Genomic DNA, 26666 nt, shown 5'->3' with positions numbered 1-26666 from the left:
ACCATACGTTAGTCTTATAATCTGATGTGGAGATTCAACCCTGCAATAGCAGGACCAAGTGCTCAAGGAAGGTCATGGGGACTGCGGAGATCCAAGGGGCTGGAGCCGACGGAAGGATGGTTGGGGTGGCTGTGGGAGGAGGCCGGGAAGGAAGAGGATGGAGGGCTGCTGGGCTGTGCAAGGAAGGATCAGCAGCGGTGGTGGTGGTGGTGGAGGGAGGAGGTCCTCCCCCAGAATCCATCCCCAGGAGAGGGCCTTCCTCTCCTCCTCCCCTCTGATGTGGTACAGGTCACCCGCAACCTTGGAGCTCACCATCTCCCTCTTTCTCTCTCCCCACTCCATCCCACGCCATCTGAACAACTCCTTCTGCTCTTCCCTCTGGGACCGAAGCAGCCTGCAAGATGGGAAGGGCTGGCACCAGGCTGGGAGTGAGGAAGGACTACTGTGGAGAAGAACTTTCTCTTCCTATTACCATCCCCTTGTAATAGTAACTACTGACCCCATAACTCATCTTCCTCGCAGCTGCGTAAAGCTGTGCAGGGAAGAGGTAGGTTAGTCTCTTTGGGCAACAACAGTTGATCCCTGTATCTTCTGGCAAAGGATAAATAAGCAATCTACTCCTCTTACTAATCTCTCTCTGCAGGCTGTAACCTGCCACCATTAAATAGCCGCTAATTACGTAGCTGGTGCCCTCTTGCTTAACCAAGGAATTTGGGGTCATCGCTGCATGGTCTGGCAAACACAGACTGGACCCCCAAGGGGAGCGGAGGGTGCGAACAACCCCTTTTGGGGCCTGAGTGGGCAAGGGAGCGTGACAGCCGCTACACCGATGGAGCCGAACCGTGTGCTGGTTCAGCTAATGACAGTAAACTGAATTGCCCATCTTCTTTATTGGGCTGATCTTATTAAGCATTAATAAGAGCCACATTCTAAATTGAGGTGCCAACTCCTTGGCACCACTTTGAGGAGGCCCACACCCATTCTGCTCCGACTTCTCCAAGAGAACCAGGCCTGAGGTAAAACACAGACAACTCCCTCAACTGAGGCACAAAACAGCAAATAAAGGCAAGTATTGCCTTTTTTTAGTCAAGTGCTTCACCTCACTAGCCATTCCTGTTATCCACACCAAAAGGGAAAAAACAACAGCCATCAATAGCCAGCCATTGCGAGCGTCACATGAAACAAGTCTAGAGGCCTCAACCTTCATTTCAGACCTTCATCCTTATTATCATCAATGTAACTGTCAATCCTGGGATCCTGACTTCAGCTGGCAGTCCTCTTTTGTGAAAATGTCCTTACCCAACAGATCACCTCTACAAAAATATCACATTCTAATGAAATAAGGGGAAAAACCCCAAGCTTTGCAGCTTTGAATTTCCAGTGCACTAATACTGGATGTATTTTTCACATATACTGAACAATTCACAGAAAGATTGATGTTCGTGTTATCTTAATCATTCATACATCTCAGGAGTACCTATTAAAACAATTTTTGTTCTACACATAAATAGAAATGGATTCAGATTAAATGATTGCCTAAGTCTCTGACTTGAAGTTTGAATTTCATAATTACATTTGACATTCTGAATCAAAAACTGAAGAGCGAGACCTAAACAGTCTTATAATAATTTTATTTTCATGCATTTATAATTATGACAAAGGGAGACTGTCTTTCCTACTGAGATAGTGCATCTTTCTTCTATTTCTCATACAGAACTTAAAATGAACTCTTCCCACCTAAATGATTTTTTCATTGGGAAAAGAAACAAGGGCGTTTACTCAACAGTACATCAAATCAGTGCTTTCAGCTTTGGTTTCTGTTGGTTTTAAAATGGGTCCAAGGTCCATACTGACTGTAAATCATGGCATATGCATGCATATCCTTTACTTTCCTTTCTCAGCTAGCACATAGCATACAAAGTAAAGAAAAACATGTATGTGTTCTACCAAAACAGTGTTTAGACTGGCCTTCCAAGGTGTGCAACAGGTGCTGAAGTCAGTAGCTTTAGAAAGAAGGAAAACAGTGTTATAAATAATAGCAGCAGCAATTTTTGCATGATTGCCCTGTCCTATACTCAAAATTACTAGGAAAATTTTAAAGAAAAATCACGTTCAAGTAGCTAGGTTTAATACCCAATACTTTAGGTATCTGCTAAAGTCCTTATACATTAATTACTGATCCACCTACTCACATCATCATGTGAGAGGGAGTACATTACAGTTCCGTGCTGCTTCTCCCTCTATGATCTCCTACTAAACGGCTTAACTTCACTAATGCACTGCTCAGTTTAAAAATGGAACATAACCTGTGGCCTATCGCTGCCAAAAAGTCAGCTTATTTTCCACTCTCATTTTTGCAAGACACTTCATGGTTAAATACCAATTATAAAAATTCCATTTAAGATCGAAAGTCCCAGTTGTTACTTGTAATCATTTCTTTTGGGAAAATACCCACATTGGTAAAACAGTTTCACTATCCATTTGATCATCCAGCCTAACCCACATCCATAGTAGAGGAGAGAGATTTAGTCTAGCTTCCTTTCCCTCTACTGTTCCTCAAGTTATTTTACTTCCTCCCTGGGAGTTAAATTTGGGAAAAAATGGCAAGACCAAAGGCTGGATAAAATGCAGCCTATACCTGAACATACCAAAACATACACACTCATCTTTGTATGTATTCAATTCCACAGAGCATTTTCTATAACATCAATTAATTCCAGAGTAATTTTTAATGTGTTGTGAGGCTACTAAATAGAAATTTTTGACCCTATTAAAAGAAGGCAAACTTGCTTAGAAGTTACTAAAATAAAAAGAAATTGTAAGAAATCTGAAAAGCATTTGCATACTAGAACATTTGATATGCCTCTATTTTTGTGCTCCTAATGGGAATAAACGTTACCAAGTTACTGATGAATTTTCATGACACTTCAAGACAACATAATTATTTCAAAGATGAAGAAAAATTTTCCATTACTGCTTTGTTCTGCTGTAATAACTTGGGCCACCTAGGCATTTTATCTTGCTGAAGAAGTCAATCAAAATAAAGGCATTGTTTGCAGATATCTAGACACATTCATAATGAGAAATACAGACAGCATCAAGATGCAAAATCAGCTTGTCAGCAGACTGCTCGAAGAACTTGATTTCCCTCAACCTATTGATCATTTTAGATGCCAAATTTAAAACACAAACTGATCACATTTTAAGAAGATGCAGGGAAAAAAGTGACCTTAATGGAAAGTTTCACTTTTAGTACCTATGCTTGAAAGCTCCTGATGGCCTCAGTTCCTTGTATGCAGGGAATGGAGCAGAAAGCTTCCTCTTTCGACAAGTGCATCGCTACATACAGGCTTGCTTTATCTCATTAAATACTACAACAATGTGTCCTTCAAGCACACAATCACATAAATAAGGACTGTCTTGTTCTCTGCCCTCAGTAACTGGCAGAACTAAGAATTTGGCAGACCGCTTAGCTCTAACCCTTCTTGACCTTCAAAGCTTTATCTTGCAACTTTATATTCTAGCTGGTAATAACTCCCACAAACAGTAATTTTCTCTTTATGGACATTCAAGGGGAATATCCTGTTTCAGTAACTGTAAATTATAAGACAATTTATCTATAAACCTCAGTTTGTTATACTTAAAAATACTGATGAACATCTCTTACTATTCACATTTAAATGTATTTCCTCAAATTCACTAAATATCTTTTTGAAAGTGTTTTAGAATGTAATTAATGTGTTGTAGTGAGCTTTTCCATCACCATAAGCTGTTTTTCAGGCAAGTCTGCCTCTGGAGAAATGGCAGATGAAATGCTTTAACGATTATATTGGAAGGGAGAAATCGGATTCACTTGTTGCCAGAGGAAGATGTTCTGGTTGACAGATGAACACATAGATTGTGTTATTAAACACAACGGTATCTCACCCCTACAGCTACCATCGTGCTACTTTGTTCAGCAAATAGTACTGTGTTTTACCATATCTTTAAAAAATGAGAATCTTGAAATTACCTGATCCTCAAGTCAAAGTCAGCATACTTTCCAGTTTACTGCCATCTTTTTTTTTTTTTTTTTTGGTGGCTGGACATAAACCCACCATAAATGTTAAAGCAATGACAACATTAGATCCTAGACTATGTAACAGAATGTCCTTTTGCTGTACTACAGGTATCCTAAACTCCCATGCTATGAGTGGATAGGCAGGACTCCAGATGCTCAGAAGGAAGGAAAGGTCAAAATGTATTAAATGAAGCAACAGGCAGAAGCTGGCTGATATTATCTACATTTTCTTTTATTGCCATAAGATGTCCTTTGTTTCAGCAACCATTTTGGATTATCTGTGTAATTCAAGGGATTTCTGCAGTAATTTCTGTAGTACTTATCAACATCTCTTTAAATGAACACACTCAACACCCAGTATCAGACCCTCTTCACTGACACCAGATGTAATGCAGTAGGCTTTCCAACAGTTCTGAAAAACTTGCTTCTGAACATATTCCTGCAGGTATAACTGATGACTACATAACAGGACTTTTACAGGTTACTACTATCACCATCACCTTAACTGGCACTTAACAGACATACTTGAAGACAATTTTGGCAGAACAGCCAAGAACTAGTATAGCACCCAAACTGGAAAGAGTTCACAAAGACCGCAAATCCTTCTCCCTGCCTTTTAAGGGTCTTGCAGTATATACGCCAACATCCATATACATTATAACAACAGTATAACCTGGCTTTTCTAATGGAACAGTGCAGCAGGTGCTAGAGTCTATACAGATATCAACATTAACCCAGTCTCATTCATCAAGTTTGCTAGAAGAAAAGGACGGGGCAAAAGTTTCCTAACACTTTTTGCAAAGCCACTAGCATGGTGAAACAATCCAATCTGACAGATACAAACACTGTATGCAGATCAATGCTGCAGAGCTAAAAGCTTTTTCCCCTCCTCCTGCCTTTTGTTTTCTACTCATACAGCATAAATGTCTCTTAACACTAGATTCTTATTTTATTTTCCTTGCCTTCTGCCTCTTAATCTTGCCAAAGGCCCTATTCACATAAACGTGATCGGTTCCTCCTTTAAATGTAATTCAAAAAGCCTAAAAATCCTGATTTTCCTTGTGTTTCTCACTTAAGTGAGAGGAAAGCAGAACTGAAGGAATTTAAACCAGAACTACGCACAATGATTTAACTGAAATACCTATCTCACTTTCACCTCTACACTGCCCACACAGAAGATAATCTTTCTGTGTACTCCAGCAGTGTAAAAGGCATTTTACAGATCATTAACTGTCACTATAGTCTTGCAAAAACGCTGCATATGCCCAAAAAGAAAGGACAGAGATTTCACTTCAATAAAGATATCCAACACTGACAAAACTTTAGCACTTGCAAAGTTTAGCACTTTGCAAGCAAATTACACCATGGTTTGTAATAATTTAAAGGCAGGCTTCAACCAGAATTAGTTTTCAAGATGATTGCTAAGACCACTACATGGCATACAGAACTGCAGGACAATCACAAGAGGTAGAAGTGGCACATGTTTTGAGAGGTTACCTCATCCATCTTTCAGCCCCAAAACAGGACCGTCTTTACTGATGTCATCATTCCTGACAGAGGTTTATCCAATCTGTTTTTAAATCAAGATTCTGCAACCTCTCCAAGTTATATCAATATTCATACCACCTAACCTAAATCCTTTCACTGCAATTTAAGTATCACGTTACTTTTCTTATCCAAAGCAAGTACGAAGAACAGCCTCTATGCCTGCTCAATGCAGCTGCCTTTTGTAGATTTAAAACTGAGTTATTTTTAGTTTTCTCTTGCCTAGGCCAAACACTTCTGACTCCTTCCATTACTCTGGACATACTGTGTGCTAGGCTTGTGATCATTATTTTCTGCTGAACTTTCTCCAGTTGGCCAACATGAAGTACACTACACAAAAACGGGCAGGTACACCACATAAAACAGGATTGCATCATGTATTTTACAGGCCATAATTCTGCTTGCACACCCCTGTGTGATGCTGGACTTTTCTACGGTGGAAAATACTGTTGATTCATGTTCAGCTTTTCATTTAGTACATACCCAGATCCTTTCCTAAGAAACAGCTGCACAGGCTGTTTTTGTCTTCATTCTCTGTTTCTGCAGCTGTGTTTTTGTCCAACTGTAGTACTTCCACATGTCCGTAGGGAGCCACCACTTGCTTTTTCTTCAAGCCACTTCTCTAAATTGTAAGCATCACTTTGAATCCTAATCCTGTCCTTCAGCATGCCTGCAGCACCTCTCAGCTTGATGTCACCTGCAGGTGTAACTGGCAGACTCATCTGCTGCATCATCAAAGTCCTTAACTAAAATACTTAACACTAAAATGCCAGGAAATATTCTGCTCTATACCACTGTTTTTTTGTTTTTGTTTGGGTTTTTTCTGACAGTGAAATGTCCATAACTGCTCTGGGAATGGAGCTTTATAATTTTCCAGGCAGATCTGCAATCACACTGACAGACTTTATTCCAGGGCATAGCTCCCCTGGTTGATTAGCTTATTAGAATGGTACGAGAGAAAGTATCAAAAGGTTCACTTAAGTCAAGTTACAAGACATCAATAGATCCTCCTCTATTCACAAGGTCTGTCACCCTATCAAAGGAGGAAATTAAATTGGTTTTGACGTTATTTGTTCTTGAGCCAGCTCTTACTCATTGTCCTGTCATCTTCTCTCAGCTTTCAAACAGCAGGGCAATCATTTGTTTCAGTATTTTTAGACAAATTAAAGGTAATTTGACAGGGACAACAACCCTTGTTCTTCCTGTCTTCATTTTTAAAGAGTAGCACTGTGTTTGCCATTCTCCACTCTGTCATCTCAACCGCACCCCATCATTTCGGAAAGGCACAGCACTGAGATCATCTCAGGAACCGGCTGAAGCAAACCGTGAGGAGCTCAGCCAGGCCCCTACCAATTTAAAATCATTTCACAAAATCAAGTCCTTGAACATGTTTCATCTTAAGAGGCAAGACATTTTCCTCTGTATGTGCCCCACTGGCTGCAGAGAAGGTTAAGGCATCTAGCTAAAAACAGATGTTAACCTTCTAAAGCTAAAGTTAGAAGACACAAACCCTAAACTCCATGTCCTGCTGTATTAATTTTTCACTAACTGTTTAGGTAGGCAAAGTCTGATGTAACTAGCAATTTAGGTTCACACTCTGATACAATTTACAAAAAGCCTTATTTTCCTGATCTCATTAGTTTGATGGTCTGTAAAAAAAAAAAAATCCCTCTGAAACTGGTCTGATTCTTTCCCCCTTTAACATGATTATTTTATCATGTCTTTTTTGTATACCATCCAGTTCTTACATCAGGATACATAACTGAGTTTTGTTGCCTGATACATTTCTCCTTTCCTTCATGGTTATCTGAGTTAAGCTACAAAATCACATATTACCATACCAATTAAGTGAATTATTCTTCCAAGTATACACCAAGTAAATGTCTTTGAATATACAACATCTTTTTGTTTACTCGCTTGATATCCTGTGTTAGAATACAGCTTTTCTGCTTTTCAGCACTGTGATCTGCCACCCTCCTCCTCCATTCCCCATGCTCAATATTCCAACTGTGAGAAATGTGATAGCCCCTTTTGTTTTACCTCCCACCATAGCACAATTTACTTTAGAATGCTCACTAATAGAGCCATTATAAATACAGTCCTCTCTTCATGCAGAGATGTTCGGTTACTGTAAACACAAAAAAAAGCAAGGATAGAAACACGGATTGAAGTGCTTGGACTCACAATTTTTATATCTCTTTCCTTACAAATCCACCTACCACGTCAGTCTGAACATACAGACGTCACTTATCCTTAATTCTGTTTTGTTAATTTTGAATTACTTGTTTCTTACATTTATGTCTTCATAATGTGAGTAGACTGTCACTGGTTTGTTACAGATTTTCTGTCATTTTCAGAGTACTTCCCACCAACAGCTTAGTATCTGTGATGCTCGCAGCTTTCGTTAGAAAGCAAGCTAGTTGAAACTGGCTTGGATCTGGAAAAAAAGATACTGCAAAACAGTGCGGCAAATAAAACCACCAGATAAGCCTCTCCCCTTGTGTGCTTGCTATGCATATGCTTTTGTGCTAAGGGGATGTGAAACAGTAACACCAGCACAAAAGTACTTATACAGCGGTAATCTCTAAATGTATTTATGAAAGCTGCACAACTTACGCAATCTTGGCACACACTGAGCACTTCCACTGCCCGTCAGTTCCCATGACACGACACTTATTGCAAACTCGAAGTTTGCAGGTTTGGCACAGGTCTCCTCGGTCAAAGATTAAGCCCAGGCTTTTCTGACAGCGAACACAGACCCTGCTGTTGTCCTGTTGACAATGACGGTTGCCACCTTTCCTTCTCACTTCCAGAAGCTCATTTTTCAATTTCCTAAAAGCAAGAAAATAAAATCTTTTCACTTGGAGATACAGCTTAATGATCTGTGAGAACTTTTTAACAGATTAAGATTTAGCACTGAAAACTACAAGACACAAGTAAGTTCAATACAAATGCTTTTTTATATATGCTGTATTTTTTGGCACACATATGACAAAGAAGAATAAATCTATCCTCCACCTCTCAGACATGCAGTCAAGTGGAATATCTTGTGGTAGGTGAGTATAAGTAACTGCAGTTGAGCAGTTCTGGACAATTTGTAAACCATCTTTGCTTGTCCCTCTTCAATAATTCAAGTCATGCTGAGCCCAGGTTGATAGCAGCTCAAAACTGGGACTATCCTGTGCATCCACAGAAGGAAAAGAAGAAAATGTCTCCTGGAATTAGTGTGCATTTAATTCTATGCCAGTGTAGAGTTAGCTAGGAATGCATATGCAGTTCTGCACTGGCTATTCAAAGTCTTAAAAAAAAACCCAAACCAAACCATCTAAATAGATAGTGGTATTAAGCTGGGATGCCACAACTTTAAAAAAAAGGGAGAATGTCCCTTTAAATAATGTGACTTGCAGATGGCCAGTTCTGCCACTGACTCTGCAGGATAAAACTATTTGCATTTAAGACCTAATTTTGAAGGCTGCAATTTCAATGGTGCATGAGTTGGGTCCTTAACAAGAAAATAACCATAAGTGAGATGTAACTACTATATTTCCAATGGAAAAAAAAAAAGGGGGGGGGGATTTGAAGAGAGTCAGGAAGGATGACAGCAGAGGAAGCTTACTATGTCTATCTTCCCAAACTAGGGACTCAAGCAGGACCCCATCATACCCCAAAACTCTCACTAATACCTCCTTCTACCTTGACGCCTGACCTCAACTCCAGAGCTTTCCTTCTTGTGCCACAGCATCTAGCTCTTATCCCTCCCACCTCGACCCACAGAACCATCTAGGTTGGAAGGAAATATTGGAGGTCACCTAGTCTAAACTCACAGCCAAAGCAGGACCAGCCAGACTAGGCTGATCAAGGCTTTGTCCAACTGAATCTTGAGTAACAGAGTAACTCCAAGAGTCTACAATGTCTCTGAGCACCCCTTCCAGAATCCAACTAACCTCATGTTTGTTTGTTTCTTTGTTTAAAAAAAAACCACAAAAAAAAGCCTTCTTAATATCAGAATCTACCACATTCCAACTTGTTCCCTCTGCCTCTCCTAAGTCCTGCTCCACCTCTCTAATCATCTTGACGGCCCTCGACTGAACATGCTCCAGTATGTCAATGCCCCTCCCGTCCTGGGGAGCCCCAAACTGAAAACTGTATTCTAGATGTCGTCTCACAATTGCTGAATAGGGCGAATAATCCCCGGCCTCAGCTGCTAATGTAGTCCTGTATGGGGTCAAAATTATTATGTCCTCTCAACACTTCTCAGCTGAAGCTCCATCCACTCAAGCCCCAGGCTTCTCTTACCCTCTCATCCATCTCAACCTTTTCAATAAACAACCTACAGGTCGCCTGCTCTCTCCAGGCTCTTTCCTGACTTTCCCCAGCCCAAATGCCTCCTATCTTAAGCTCCTCCATCCTTTCAAACCCTACCTGCACTCCACTCTACCCCAGAATACCTCTCCTCCAGGGTCCAGTCCAGCAACTACTAAGTTCTTTCAGTTTTACATGCCTGGGTGCTGCTGTGTCCCCATTCCCTCACCCTTCCCTATGCTCTCCTTCATGCACTGCTGTCAGCCAAGAGCCTCCAGAGTCCCTCTACCATGAAGCACTCCAGGTCACTGAAATCTCTGCATACACACAGATGCTTTAAGGGGGATTTAAAAAACCTAGCTATTGGTTTCACCTAAAGATCAGTAAAAAGCTATCAGGAAGAAAAACACTGTGGGAAGATAAAACCAATAAAAGATTACAGGTTGCAGCCCAGTGAAGGAGGCCAGGAACATTGCTTAGGCCACCAGGGACTAAGCTCTGACAGAATTAGGTTATTTGTGGATACATTGCCTTGCTAAAAGGTTGGCTAGCATTCTCCTTCCCACTGGGATCCCATGAACAACAGCTGCTCTGCAGCCACCTGGCCTGCGGATGCTCAAGCTCTGACAGCTTTTGAAAAAGGGCATGTCCAATCCCTCCAGGCAGTGACTACAAATCCTGTCAAGCGTTTTCCTCTGCTGGCCTCTATCCAAAAGTGATTTCTTCATTCTGCTTTGGACCCTTCTTCTCCCACATTCAATCCAAACAGCCCTTCTCTCATGCCATAGACTTCAAAAGCCTGTCCAGGCTTCACGTGCTTTCTCGGTACTTTGCTAATTGTTCTTGCAGTTTATCGATTGTATCTTACATCTACCTACCTCCTGCAGAGATACACTTAGTTACAAGTCCATGTCCATTTTCTTCTTCTGTCAATCAGCCAGTTCCAAATGCAGACAGGTGACCTGCACTAACAGCAACTGCCAGCTGCACTGCAATATTGCTATTGTGCATAGGGAAGATGATCACCACTTTTGCCATCTCCTCCTTGGACCTACCTCCTAAACAAGCCTGCCTTCAAACAAAGCAAAAGTCAACTTATCTGCTTCTTCTGGACTGAAAACTAAAGGCAAACACAGTGTTCACCCTGACAGCGTTCACCCTGCCGCTACTAGAACGCCCTCGACCACACCATTTTAAAAGAGATACCACATCTATCCACTTGAATAACAAATACACCTTCCAGTGCTTGTGAAGACATCCGATTGCCACAGAGGTTATGGTCACTTACATTTCACTAAACATCAAAAAACATTCACAAAATGCTTGATCATTTACTGTCTCCCCTCTCAGCAGCGTGAATTGGTCAGAGACAAAGTACTGTGCTACATGGCCCTTTTATTTTAGTACAGCCACTTTCGGTACCAACTCATCTCAGGGAAATCTGTTGAGATTGGATCGTGCTTTCACATATTGAGAGGTATTGCAGCACTTTCCAAGTTCACCCCTAAAGCCTTCCCTGTCACAGCTGAGTGTCCCTCTTCACCAGGAGTTCTTCATCTGGCCAATACTTGGTGCTTCTGTCCCTCTCACCTACTTTCTGTCTTTCTGGAGTTTGCTGAAATGATCCACTTGCCTCTGCGCTGGGTCCATCCAATAAACAGTGCTCAGAGCTGCGATGGGGAACACTGCTGTCACGAGACTTTCAAGCATGGAAAATGCGGACCCAAGAAAAGGAAGAGGAAGGGCAGATCGAGTTTGTACCTGCCACCTGGATCACCACCTTCAGCTGCACCCACCAATTTCTCTTCTATCCTTCCCCTGTGAGCTGACAGCAGACAAGGACACAGTGTCCAGCCAGAGCCCTGGGACTGCTCCTTGCTTCCACAAGGCCTCTTCGGCATCTCAGCCACTCCACTCTTACTACTCACTTCTCATAGGTCAGCTCAAACTGTTGGTCTAACTTACAGGTACTGAGGTGACAGCAGTGGTTAACGTCTAAGTACAACAAGCAAACACTAACAGATTCAGCTTTACTCAGCTTCCTCACACACAACTCTCTCTGCATCTGTACTGGGTTTACATGGCAAGGTTTTGGCACTTGGTCGTGGTCAGGGAGGGAGCGAGAGCACAGCCTGGTAGCCAGCCAAGATCAACCCACCACAGCCTCCTTTTCCCCTTTCCTGTCTGCTTCTTTGTTCCGAGTCTCCTTCAGCAGCAAAACAAGCTTACTAGTATTGGGGAGACAACTTAGTCTTTGGAGAAGAAGAGGGCAAATCAGCTTTAGACACTCTGTGCACGCAATGTTCTCTCATTGTTCACCCGTCTCTTAACAGAGTTTCATCTGGTCACCAATCCACAATAATGGCAACGTAGGGATTTGAAAATCTTGGCATTTTTGAATCCTTTCAAAATCCTCTCCCCTCAGAGTCAAATGATTGATTCAACACTAAAATGATACTCAAAAATTTAAAAATCGTATTCGGTTCCTCGGTATGTCCAAGCTTCTCTTTGCAACCACAAGGGACAGGCTTTCCTCTTCCCTCCACTCATTCACAATGAACCCTAAGAGAACTCAGATGCTGTGATCTAAGAAAAACTCAACAAAGTCTGAGGGCTTCTGACACTATGATAGGAGCCGGTAACACTGAGACATTCTTATTTCAGCTGGAGCACAGAAATTGTCTTCAGCTAGCTGGACCAGATTCCTACGAATGCAGAGTATTGGTTATCCAGTCAGAAGGGAGCAATTGCAAGCAGAAGAGTTCAAGATAAGAAACTGAATGCTATAGGTCCTTCTAGATTCCCTGAAACACAAGAAAGGAGGGGGTAACTCAGAAGATGAATATTATTAATCCTCAAATCTCAGAAGGTTTAAAATACTAAGCACTACCAAAGGCTCATTTTTCATACCAGGTTTATTTCCAGTGGCTCATTTTTACTTAAAAATCAACACAATGACCCATTGCATTTCAGGAACTCCACAGGCAGTATGATGACTTTTTTTTTTGTAACTATCAGTGTGTCCTACAGACTGCATCCAGGTGTTACACAATATTGAAAAGGGATAACAAGTGCAGCATGTAGCTGGACTGACTTACCGCTACTCTTTATCCCCCAAGACAGGAACCAGCTGTATTATAAACACCCTATTTCCTTTTGCCATCCTAACATTTGAGTTCTCCTTAGTTTTCAAGGAATCTAATTAACCATGAAGTTAGATATTTTAATCTCAAATATTAAACAAGAATTAATCTTCACCAATCCTCTCCTAGTAATATGCAAGAGAAAATAAACTCAACAGAACCCAAATTAATAAGCTGCTGAAGAAAAAGAATCCTATCATACACTGAAGTTTCTAAACCATCTATTACAACAGCTGTTTGACAGAGGATAGATACTAAAAAGAGATTTGTTACTGCCAAGGATAGCAGAACATTTAGCCATTCCTCTAACTGTGAGTTTATATTAAGATCCCTCTACTGTCTGAGAAAATATGTGAAGTACATTGGAGAAGAGTTCTGTTGTAACTAGTATTCCAGGTAACACTGAATGACCTAACCTAAACCTTCCCAAATAGGGCCTAAAAGACCCATATAAAATATCAAAGCAGGAAACAAACAAACAAAACTTAGCCAACACCGAATTTGTGAAACGACTCAGATCTTAGATTAAGTCCATCTAACAAGTAAATGTGAAAACTTGATGCCTTGAAAAGATGAGGAAAAAAATGCAGGCAGCAAGGACCGCAATTCTACAAAACCCAAAGCAAGGAGCAGCAAGCAGTTGTAGCTCTTGGCACATTTGCCCACCACCTGCAAGAGGCACAAAAGAGGCCCCAAAAGAGTCTGACTCCTCCCTACTGATGCTAAAAGTCATAAGGCAAAGGCGCTCATTCCCTCATAAATGCAGCCTCCAGAGATGGAATATTCCCAAACCCTTACAACCCTGTGAAGAGGAAGAAGCAATGAGACAGCTTAACAGATCCATTTTTCCTTAATAGTATGTTTTACCCTAGGAAACATTTATTCCCCAAATGCAGAAAAGTAGAATAGCTATAGTGCTGCAAGAGGCAAGACACTCACTGCTCAAGCCATTCACTTAAATGAATGTCATAATTTCCTCTAATTCTGTAAGCACAATCCACTTGCTTTGAGCCAGGTAACTTTTTTTTTTTAAAATAACAAGCTGATTTTTTTTTTTTCCCTTCATTTCAGTACAATTTGGAAAACTTTTTGTTTTGAAAATCTTTTCTACCTCATCTCCTCTCCCTTTTTTTGAAAAACCACCGTCAAATGTAATGGCATACATGATTCCTCAGTTTGGTTTTCAAAGTTCTTCTGCATCTTCCTTCTCCCCATTTCAAACACCTTTTTCATCTTAAGATGTAAAGCATCAGAATCCACGTATTCCTAATTTTATTTTGCCATTCTAAGTTTCCAGAGTTCAGAGAGTCATAAAAAAATTGCAGTTTTTTCAAAAAAAAACCCACCACAAACCTGTCTTCAACCAACTATAATTAAAGACTTCAGCAGGAAAAAAGTTTAAATATATGAAATTGCTCCAGTCTTGCACCTGTTCTTAACAAAGTTCTGTTTCCTGCACAGATGAGTTGACACATCCTCTTTCTGAAGCTCTACAGCTGTTAACTTAGATACTAGAGAATTTTTCTGTGCAGGAATTGGTATCAACATACTTCTGGAGGCTGAGAGAGAAAGGAAATTTTCTCCCCAGACTGATTCCCAGTACCTCCTCCAAATTCTCTCCACTGTCTGACAAAGTATGTGGAAAGTAACAGTAAATATTGTTGACAATTCACAAAAGGATGAGCTATTACCAATTTCCATTGAGATCTCCTTGTATTGTAAAATCTAGCCATTTGAGTACCTGAAGTATTTTTTAGGTTCATATTTTATAAGCACAGATTTCCACATTTTGCTTATGTAACAGATCTGTATGATAAAAACTGTCTTAAAAATATCCGAGTATGGAGGGATATTTGTGACAATTAAAGGAAAGAGGGAAAGGCAAAGAATACATTTGTAAAGGAAAAGAGAACTGGCATAATGAATGGCAGAATAGAGCCCAGTGAACAGAAGGAAAGAAGCTATGGGAATTGAAATAATATTGGATACTACAATAATGACAAACTTCCACAGATGAACCTTCTTCTGAGTAACTCCCTCATCCTCTCAATTAAAAACTGTTAATATGATTTAAAAAAAAAAAAAAAAAGGCAAATTGCTTGTTGGTTTCTTACTAGTCTTTGATAATATAAACTGTACCCAGAGTATGAGAATTAATGACCATCAGAAATTCTTTCACCAATGGTGGATGTTCATTGTGAAACACTGGAGATCAAAACAGGTATCTTTACCCTTAGAGTACTGGCAATAGTAACTACTTTTGATGGAAAAGTCTCTGGTTCAAAGAATAACAACGTGTTAAATTCACTTGACAAATGAGATAGCTGTCAGAGAAGCAACCTCCTAACTTCCCATACACGTATGGATGAGCAATATGCTTTAACATAAGGACTCCTTCCTTCAAATATTTATATGCAGTTTTGCAAAAACACAGACCATATACCATACTATATCTTGCATATATACTATATCTTGCAATCCTTTTGTGCTTATAAATAAGTCCAAATGTATACTCAGCAGATAAGTCAATTCCCGTTACTCAAAATTTTTTTTCTGAAGTACTTGCCTGTAGTTACCACATGGTGGTATCCATGCTAACAGTCTCTCCTATATTGTAATGAAGTTAATACCCTGAATTGCTTCTGTGGATCTCTTCGGCCTGATAAGGAGATGCCATTTTAATTAACTGAAAAGACAGGAATGCCAACTTGCCTTGTCAATACAGATGTGGGGCTGGTGCAATTCTTACACAACTTCTGGCAACCTAAATGCTGAGGGAATGATTCAAGTACTAACCCGATAAAGCCTTATCCTTGGAAGAAACTGGCATGTTCCTTCTTTGTTTTCTCACTTCAGCAATTATTACACTAGCATCTCCTCTTCTAAAAGCATGGTATTCACAGCTTTGCTTCATAAAGAATGAAAAGAACCATTGTATTTTAAATGCTGTCTAAGAAAATAGTCAAGATAAGAAAGAAAGGTACATTAGTGGTAAGTGTGTCATGCGTGTTTGCTCTGCGGTAGCAGAAGAATATTGAGATGAAGAGCTAGCTCCAAATGCAAAATGCTACGACCATCAGACCCAGTTCCCTGTGTAACACCACATCTGGGGAGGATGCAGTGGGGCTGCTGTTGGAACAGAAACAAACCAACAACAGTTAGATAAAACACACCCTCATACATGCTACACCCTTCCTTTTGGCAAATACATTCTTTCGATTCAGTATTGATTTCATGACTTGTGACACTACACATTAAATGTGATATGGGTTTTCATAAAAAGGGTTTAAAAGAACAAAACTATTTAAAAATTGTAAAAGGATGGAGAAATAAGGAAAAAGATACATGTTTCAGTCCAAAACATTCAGTTCAGAATGTCTTGACTGACATTGTCTGGATGCAAGTTTCTACCACCAACTCACATGTTAAAATCCCCGTACTTTTTCACCCTCAGTGTGGTCAAGTTCACTATTTTTAGGTATTTTAGCTCTATGTAATTTAATGATTTCACCCAGATAATCTTAGCATTTGAAAACAATCATGATGATAATTCGGCTGACATCAAAAGCATCATAGAGCAGCGTTTAGAACACTGTAGGTTATTTGCACAGGTGATCTAACAGCTTTAAAACAATATTCTAAGAAAATTTCCAGTCACACAAGACGCACACTTAAAATTAAGAACATAAACCCTAATATTTATTAAGCAGATTGCTTATTTGTTTTATCAAAACTAGACCACAGAAAGAGTATTTCCTGCCTTCTGTGTCTCTCTCACATGTAGGTTAAATACTTGTGCATCAAATGAAAATACAAGAACAGTCACCTGCACTCCAGAACACCAGTGTGAACAGTGATAGTGGAAAATAACTCTTTAACAATTTCATTATTAAGACATCCTCTTACACTTACTATTGCTTTCACGTTGAATAGAAAGACCCTTTCAAATTACAATGGTTTTTGAAGACTAATAGGGACAGAAAAAAAACAATTATCAAGATGGATTCAGAAAGAGTGGAAGAGAGTAATAAAAATTCTTCAGTACAATGTACAAGCAAGCACCTCACCAGAATGAAAAATGCCTTGAAAATAAATACAAAGGAACTTGTTCTTCTGCAAAGTGCTTCAATAAAATACATGACAGATTGCACCAAATGGAATTCCAAAGACAACAAATGTTCCTCTGAAGTATACTTATAAGCCATAATTAAAGATATCCTTGCCAAGGTTTTCGGAAAGAAAAATTATGAAGTCTCCTAGGAAGCAGTTACCCACTCAGTTCTTCATAGTTTGTATACCTTGGAAGTCTTTTATAGACTACTTTCCACCATCCTCAGGCACAGTATGGTCTAGTGACAATTCTCCAAATATACTCCGATCTGAAATCAATTGGTTCATATACAGGTGCTAGAACTATACATAAGCATCATGTTCCACCATTAGTTATCCTAATTAGCATTTTATTTCAGATTAACTTCATTTTCAGCCTTTTCTTAGGGTGCTCTTTCCGTTTGTACCAAAACACAGGTAAGCCAATACCACCTGCCACTTTACTGAACCGCAATCTCCAGAGGTGCCTTGGGTTCTCAAACTCAGCAGGTTTGGCAGACTGACTTTTATTAGTGCCAAAAAAAGCAGAAAATTGGGAGGTTTATGACATCGTATTAAAAAAACCCAAACAAAAACAAACCAAAGGAAAAAAAACCACAAAACCTGAGGAGTTTCAACTTTCCACTTGAGATTGGGAAATAACAGCAGCAGAAAAGAAAGCTTTCTGGGGGTTTGGGAAGGTAGTGATCTGATACACTGCTGCACTTCATACCCACACCTCCACACCTTTGATCGAGGACTACTGGCAGGTCACACATTTCCAAGGCCGCCACCTTAGAAAACTGAAATACTTTGAAATGCCTATCCTATTACAAAATAGAGCACAATGCCTGGAACAAACAGTGCTCCATCTGTTTTCTTGTGTTCTGTTTTCTTCTTCATCTGACAAATCATGAAGGAGATGAAAATATTAATTTGCCCACACCACCATAAAGAAACACCTTTCCTTCCAGCCTTGCAGCTGAAGAATCAACCAGTTTTAGCCCACTCCGTTTAGGTGAGCCGCTACATTTCCCCAGTTAAACAGGCTGCACACCAACAGAGGCATTGCACTTAGACTCGGTTCTCTCAAGGTAGAAACATTTCCAAAACCAGCAGCTGATTCTGCATGGATTTCCAAATAATAGTTCTATACAAAAGAAGCCTCACAGCAGGTCCTGAGTGTACGTCTCTGCAATGCACAATGTCTAAAATGCTTTTTAGCAAATCAAAGGGAGGAACAATGGAGCCTGGCCTCGGAATACATGGACAGAAACCAGCAAAGGCTGGAAATCTTCCCTTTGTCACCCGTTACACTCAGCAGCCTCGCCAACACCAACTGCTGCATACATCCACGCTAAGCCTGTTTCTCAGAACCAGCGCTGTATAAAAGTTTGAAAGGGCAGCAGGAAGAAGCAAGAGGAAGGAGCAACAACATACTGGAAAAGCCTAGGAACCCTTGCAGAACTGATACTTAGCTGAACTAACTCAGTTTGAGTCACCTAAAATAGGTGATTCTCAGCCTGCCTCTACATATTGTTTTCTGAACTTTGATTTTTACCTTTTTTCCTCAGAAAAGAACACATGGACTCTATTAATACCCTGAGTCTCTATGTCTCCCATCAGCAACTTTTGAGATCCATACCTGAGATTTTCAGGTTTACTTATTTATTAGTAACTCTAAGTCATTTGGAAAATGAGGGGTCCCTCCTACTCCCTATTCTGTAAATATTGCAACAGAAAGAAAAAGGTCATGATCTCGCATTTGCCCCATGTTGTAGAGACTCCCGTACAGCGGCACAGACCTACTTTCTCTCCCTGGGCCACTTTCCAAACTTCCCCTCCCACAGTCAGCTCTGAAGGCACAAAGCATACAGCTCCTCTCAGAGGAAGAAAGTTCAAAAGCCTTACTAAAGCCTTCCATTCACAGCAGGAAATTCAGCCAAACTGGGCATAATCTACAGAATCTGAAATTTAAAAACCACTGCTGTGTATTTTTGCACTTGTTACCTTTCTTACTCTTTTATCTTGAAGCAATGGACACAATCTTTTGTTTACAGAGGGCCACACTAACGAGCAATTTTCTTTTTAACACACTTTGACTTATAATTAACTGTGCCACCTCCCAGCACTCAACCTTCTCCTGAGGCATCTAGAAAATCTTCACTGGGTACCACAAAAATATCTATACTACAGACCATATTTTTAAGAACAATAATAAAAAGGGTTACCTTATCCTTTTATCTTCAACTTTTTTCAGATACTCATCTCTCTTCAGTACTCCCAATATTGTTTCCTTTTCATGTTCCAACAAAAATGACAAATTGATGATCTCCAAGTGCTTCGTCATGATTCTTCAACAGCCACTCTTTCAATGACTGCTTTGCCCGATCAATTTTTCCAATGATTTATTTGCACAAGTCCAAAGGCACGTTTGTGTCAGAGTTACAAGATCCACACCGTCAAGAGGTATTTTGAAAAAATGCTTCTTTAAATTAACCAGGTGTCAAGACTGTATTGCTTTGCCTTCCAACTACGCAAGAAATAAAGGTTTCTTCTTTGTTCCTTCCTCCAGAAAGCCAGTCATTTTCCCGGTTACTGAATGCCCTCGTGCCCTGGCCGACGCTCACCGGCACGCTGCCAGCCTTCAGGCTGCAGTCACAAGCAGCTGCAGAATCAACTTCCTGGCATAATTGTAGTTTGGAGCCACAAAATAGCTGGGTGTATTTATTTCAAACTACCTGCAAGTCAAAACAAACAAGCGTAGGTGATTTTGACAGTACCGTCACAGTCTGATTGAGAAAGGCTTAATCTACTAAAACCACCAAAGAATGGCTTGCAGACTATCAGGTTATCTCGGGGGCTACTTATATGTCATGTTTTCTATGTTGTTGTTTATTTACTCGCTAATCATTGATTATTATGCTCCCACGAGGGCTCTGCAATTATCTTCCTACTGCAATACATTTAAATGACTATATTCACCTTGCAATACTTCCATCCTAACAGTAATAAGCATGGGGGTGGGGGGTGGGAGGAGGAATGATTCTACTCATTTCCCTGCAATTACTTTAAGGGAAAACTAAAAATTAACAAGTGGAAGGGCTTCAGAGGACAGCACTAAAGTTAAGACTCACCTCAAAACAAGTATACACCTGCATCTTAGCAAATCGTCCATTACACTCGCTTCACATTCAATTCACAGAAATAGGAACTTTCAAGGAGTGATTCATCCACTTACTGCAGACATTTAATTTAGGATGACGTGTTCTAGAAATGCCCATTACCTTCCAGTAAATGCAGCAAGAACTTAGAGTGACTTATTAACATGTAGCCACCCAGAAGTAAGACAAATGTCACTTTTCTTTGTTGTTGTTGTAGGGAGGACATTTCTAAACAGAAAACAACTTCCAAACTAAACCAAAAGAGACACCCTAGTCCATACTGGAGCTCTGAACTTGAAACTGTTTGGAAAGAGTCACTGGGAAGCTACTTGGAAAATATCTAAAACTTCTAGTTAACTGGTTGGAACATCCAGCCCTCACAGTCTCATAAGATAGAGTTTCACATCAAAACAAGGCATGACCTCCAAGACACTTTTCCTTAAAGAAATAAAGCTATGTGAACAGATGCACATTGTACTTTGAAGCATACACACATTATATACAGTATACAAATGTAAACCCATTTATACACAAAAAACACATCCACATCATCATACGTAAGTACAAATACTTATGTGTGCATACATAGGTGCACATATGCTATAAGATAATGCAGATTTATTTTATATTATGCATGCTGGAAGAACTAAAACAGCTTTTAAGATTTTTTTTTTTTTTTTTAAAGCAGCCCTTGCTTCCCTAGCTTTCAATGGTTTGGAAAGGTTTTGACAAAAATAAATAGCACAGAGAACTGAAGGAGTAGTGTTCATAGTCTGAGACAATTATGGGTATAAGACAAGATATCCTTCTGTTTCCCTTCCTAACAACCACTGAAGCAGCAAATACTGTTGCCAATGGCATCAAATGAAATTCTTGTGTTGCTTTTCACCAACTACTTCAGAATATGAGTTTTGAAATACTCCATTCCCCCAGTTATCTGACTATTTATTAGTAAAAGATACAAATGTCACAATTTAAGTTCAAAGGAGATTTTTCCTCATATTAGTCTTACATGAGCACAGGAATTTCTTCTGATATTTTATAACCTGCTTCAATTAATCTTTAAAATTTTCAAATTAATTTTAAAAAATCATAAAATACACACAACTGGCATATAAGTATTTTCTTTTTTTTTTTTTCTAAGAAAATAGTAATATAAATCTTACTGTTTCTGCAATACAGATCCAACTATCAGTGTCACTTTCATCAGGTAAGAAAATGGGACAGAAAGACCAAACACAAACTGAAAGCACACAACAAGTCAATGCAAGGCAGAAATACAAGTCAGGATTGCCAGTGATGAGCTTACTATTGCTGAAAATTGGGAAACAAAGAACAGACTACTACTTCTGGCTAGATTGCCATCTTAAACATATAAAAGCCAAGTAATAAAAACACAGATAGAAAAAAATTTAATTTGATTCTTTGCATTTATTTTAATAGAAAAAATAAAACACTGGACTATTGTGTTTATTCTTAAATTCTTGAAAATGGTTTCTATTAATACCACAAGGCCAAGTTACTTGTAAGCAAAAGGAAGAAATCCAACATGTGAATTACACTTTGTTACTATCAAGGCAGTTCTTTTGTGAACTGCCTACCAAAAATGCCTGGTGAAAACAGTACTTTCATCCCAGCTGGAAACTAACATCAGTGGGCTAGGGAGCATGGGGCATCAGCATAAAGCTCACAGAGCCAAGTTCAGCAGTCAGAGAATAAGCTAAGTTGCTTGGCTGGTCAAGGCGCTCTGAATTTTTGTTCACAAGTTTTCCTTGCAGGGGTAGCGTAGGTGAGACACATTATTCTGACAGGCATTTATTTTAACTGAGAAAAAAAGCCAAGTTTTATTGAAAAATGGAAAACCAAGAGGTTAAGGGGAAAGAATGAGCAATGCAATTAGAAATTTAGGGCAACAAAAGCATTAAAAATGGTCTCTGACAGCACCATTATTGTCTGGATGATGCACTACAGGTAACTAGGGTTCCTGCAGAATAACAATGCAATGGTACGACAAGCAGGCTGACAAGAACACTCTACCTTGTAAGATGTATTCTGGTATTGGGAATTCAGGAAAGAGAAAAAAACACTTCAAAAGATTAGACATCTGGCCATTTTTTCTGAGCTTCTTTCTTTTAACTCTAAAGAGGTTAGTACTCCTATCAGAATATCTGAAAGACACAAAAATTCCCTTTGGCTAAGCATATTGCCTATCCTTGAATGTCCTGGAAGATTTCTGTCTCAATACAGGGAGGCACATGTGAAATCCAAAATTACTAAGGTGACATGCCATAATCAGGAATCTGGTTACTTCATTTGGTACCTGGAGCATAGGGTCAAATACGTAGACCCCAGAGCAGAACTAAGCACTGGTAAGGGTGATGAGACTACAAACTGTCAGATTAGATGGACTTAATTTTAAAAGAGTGCTACACCCTCCTGTGCCAGATGTAATTCAGCTGCAAGATCATTCCATTAAGTTTCTTACAGCTTTCAGCATTAAGGAAATCCTAAACCACAGAACACGTGCCATTGGCAGCAGAGGCAACACTTACTTGCAGGTGGAAAGCAGGCGGGATCTAAAATCCCACACGAATGGAAATCCTTCTGAGCCACAGGTCCACAGGCAGTCACAGCAACCCCGGCCATGCTCAGAAATAGGTGGGGAAGAGGTCGGATTTAGGGGCCAGCACCAGAGGTGGTGGTAAGAGGTTTGAAGGCATGGAGAGTGGAAGCACACAAGAAGAGGTTAAGGAAGGAGAGAATGGAGGAATTATTCCCACTGCCCACAGGCACAGCCTGACATTGCAACTGATCTCTGGGCTACCGCTGCCTTCCATGCCAGATGAGACGGGAGTAGAAACACCAGAGCAGACTCACTGGACTGTGGTCTACTCAATAAAATTCTGGTATCTCTTGCTGACAGCTGACCTTTTAGCTGAACTATGTGAATCTTGAATAGAAATTATTATAGTCTTGTTTGTAAAGACTACAACAGAAACTATGTTAGAGTTTGCAATATAGAGAATAATGCAGAGTATTATTATGTTTACCGAATAGACAGACAGACCCAAATTGCATTCATGTTACCCACATTAACTGAAAGATGTCTGTAGTAAAATCTATTCTTACAGAAAGACTATAATCAACTGAAGTTTTATGCTATTCACAATGGGGTTTGTTGCTTTCTATTTTTTACTGAACATGCCTGGGAATAGAACCTTCAGTCCCATTTATGACAAAAATCTTGTGGGTTTTAACTGTCTTTATCATGTAACAGTGGGATTTGGCAAGTGCCAGAAAATACAATTTTACCTGCTTATGTGTTCAACCAACTCTATGTAGGTTAAAATATCTTGTGAACTAGCAAAAATATTCTCCTAAAGAGCTGGAGTGGCAGCCTGTTTAATGGTCTCATGTTCAGTATTAGCAAGACATAAAACCTACCAATGACAGTCTTAAAAACAAGCATCCTCAAATTTCCCTTATTGCTTTGGTGGGGTAATACAGTCTCCAGCCCAACACTGAGCACTCTGGCTTTTCTGTTCAAGGCTGCAGTACCATATCTGATGCTGAAATAGCCCCGTTTTTCTGTCCGTCAGCTCTCTGACATACGTGTACCAACCAGCTAATTGACATTAAGATTTGGACCCACCTCACCTTCCAGATTTTCTTCTGCACTATGAAATTGCTACTCAAAAATAATAGATTTCCCAACCAGACACTGTCTAGCTGCTGAAGCTTCAGCAAATACCTCAAGAGAAGCTCGTATTTGTTCAGACAGGATTCCTTGTAAATACATCACACTCGTGACCTCTGCCTAGGTGATATTCCCTACCCCAGCAGCAGCTAACTTGGCATAAACCAAGTTTTCCCAGTTCTTAGATAACGTTACTCTTGCAAGGCTATCTTTTAGGACTGAAGATTGTGCAGGTATCTTTACCCTACATGAAGCAGATCTAGTAAAAAAATCCCTTGTCCCTTCACTCCTGCCTGACTAGACAAATTCTGTGTTGAAACTCTGATAACACTGCCTTCACTCTGCCATGTGCTGGTTGGTACAAGAGCTACAAAAACATTCCCTACTTCACAGCAGGAGACCTTCTGGTTTAGCTCCTGTACCGTTTGCAGTAAGTGGTGGGCATTCCTGTTACACACGTTGTTAAACAAAAAGAAAGGTGATAGCAAAATCAGCAGGAACACTTGCTCTATGGAAAAGGAGACTGAGGTACTGGTTTTAACAAACTACCACTTAAGACTTCCCTGCTTTAGACAACACATGATCAGAGACCAGGCTTGTATTTCACATTAGGATTTAATAGGAAAATTTGTGCTGCTTCTTTCCTGCACTACTTTTTGCTCTCTCTCTCTAAACAGTCCAGAATAAATCAGCTGACAAAAGCTGAATTATGAACCAACTTAGGGTTTAAAAACAAAAGCAGTCAGACAGCTTTTAGAAAGTGACAACGATCCTTTTAACAGATTTTTGATGTTTTATTAAGCAGCCCTGTGGCTGGTTAGGAAGTTTAGTTGTTTTCATCTTAAACTGAGTGAAGATTTCACACAACAGAGCATTTGGGTACACTAAAATGCAGATTAGGACACATGGAAAAATCTAAAGCCCCCTAATAGGATGGGGTTAGTTCTAATTTACATTCAATTTGTAGTTAGAGCATTAATTTCTTAAGTCAGAGTAATGCAACAATCTAACATTGGACTTGCAAAGGAACTAGTAAAGGAGGAGGAATGAAGTAACACAATGGCAAGACAATATGTAAGTGAGCCTCTCGAGAGTGTGGTTGTTTTCCCTTGTCTCATGAAAATGGGTAGAAGAACTGCTCACTGGGACTATCTGCATGCTTTTCCCACTCCTCTTATCCCTGTGGAAAGGGATTTCTAGAATGGAGTCTTCCTCTCTGAAGCTATTGTTGAGGGAAGATATGTTAGAAATAACAGACTCGGTAGCACATGACAGCTCTCACAAAATTAGAACTGAATAATAAGGTGCAGTTTACCCTGCAGTATACCTTCATCCACTGTATACAGGTACTGTGTCTATCCAGGCAGCATTTGCTCACCCTTTTTCCCAAGAAAAAAGAATTACTTAAGGCTTGTTTTTTGGTTTTTTGGGTTTTTTTGTTTAAAAAAAAAAAAAAAAAGGCACTACAGTGGGAAAGAACATTTTTTTTTTTTTGCTAACTGCTAGCACAGCTGCTTGTGACTATTGGAAATACAGCACCCCCAAAACTGAATCTTTGTGTGGGGTGTTCATTAAGAGCTACAGGAAGCACAGTGAATCCACTGCAATCAGGTACATTTGTAGTTACCACAGGTGCAGTGACCGCTCCTGTCACTGCTGCGCGTATCCTCCGGAACCCAGCAAATCAACAGCTTCATCTGCACTCCAAAACGCTTTCCCCTCATCTCTCCCCAGTCTCCCTGGGAAGGAGGAGAGGCATCCTGCCCCCAAGAGACAGAGCTGAAAGGAAGCGAGAGGAATTATCCTCTTTTCTTCAACGGTGCTATTATCAAATTGCTGGATGCAAGAAATTACTCCCACCGCCAAGCCATTATGTTTACTTAGCCAGAAGCCAGTACGTGGAATGATTTAGTGACTCAGCAACAGAGGCAGCATCTTCCACGTGCACTGACTGCAGTGGTATGGGAATCACGGCATCACCTCACGTGGCTCGAGTGACAGACCCTTCACCTACCGCTGGTGGGGAATTCTTTGCCAGCAGAGAAATGTGGTCCACACTACACATATTTACTAACACTGGTGGATCTGGGACACGCACAAACAGTATTTCCATACTGGTAAAGATATTCCTACTAACAGCAGCCGAATGCAGCGTGGTGTTGTGGACTGTAATTGACTTTTGCCACGAGAAGCTGAGATATGTCATCTCTCAAAAAGGCACCCACTACTGCCCGAACCAAAGCTGCAGGAGGCACAACGGCAATGTTTGAAACTCAGCAGGAGCAGAACCCGATAGCACTGCTGCCTCTGACACACGCGTCAGGAGGCCACAGTTCCCACCTTCCAGCTCAGTGCTGGCACCATGTGTCACAACATCCCCAGTCTGGATCCAATACACCCAGCTTTGACACTCAAAGAGAGACGCATTTCATCTATGCCACGCTTAAAACACACCAGTACTCTGCGTCCTGAGTTCACTCACGTGGGGGTCTGAAATAAAATTCAAAACTAAGATAGCATCACTAGGTAGCCACCAAAACACATTCCATGTTGTCTTTCATCTTTTCTGAGGCTCACAGCTGTATGCAAGCCTACGATGGGGGAAGGGAGGAAAGGACCGCCACCATTAAGTCTAATAAAACGGCAGACAGACTTAAAAAGGTTCT

The 26666-nt window shown here is 40.2% G+C and overlaps 1 protein-coding gene across 3 annotated transcripts in view; it reads right to left on the bottom strand.

The window, feature by feature from the left end:
• SYTL5 (synaptotagmin like 5) overlaps window positions 1-26666 on the bottom strand; it is a 92982-nt gene that overhangs the window by 41192 nt on the left and 25124 nt on the right. For all 3 annotated transcript variants that reach the window (XM_075033549.1, XM_075033551.1, XM_075033550.1), the window contains exons 3-4: window positions 19371-19880; window positions 8222-8437 (exon numbers count right to left, since the gene is read on the bottom strand). In XM_075033549.1, coding sequence (XP_074889650.1) covers window positions 8222-8437; window positions 19371-19489 — 335 coding nt within the window. In that variant the 5' untranslated portion in view covers window positions 19490-19880. The remainder of the gene's footprint in view (window positions 1-8221; window positions 8438-19370; window positions 19881-26666) is intronic.

Source organism: Buteo buteo, chromosome 8 (assembly GCF_964188355.1).
Source record: "Buteo buteo chromosome 8, bButBut1.hap1.1, whole genome shotgun sequence".
Classification (NCBI taxonomy): domain Eukaryota; kingdom Metazoa; phylum Chordata; class Aves; order Accipitriformes; family Accipitridae; genus Buteo; species Buteo buteo.
Note: the sequence above shows the minus strand (reverse complement) of the source record. Positions and strands in the feature narration are given on the sequence as shown.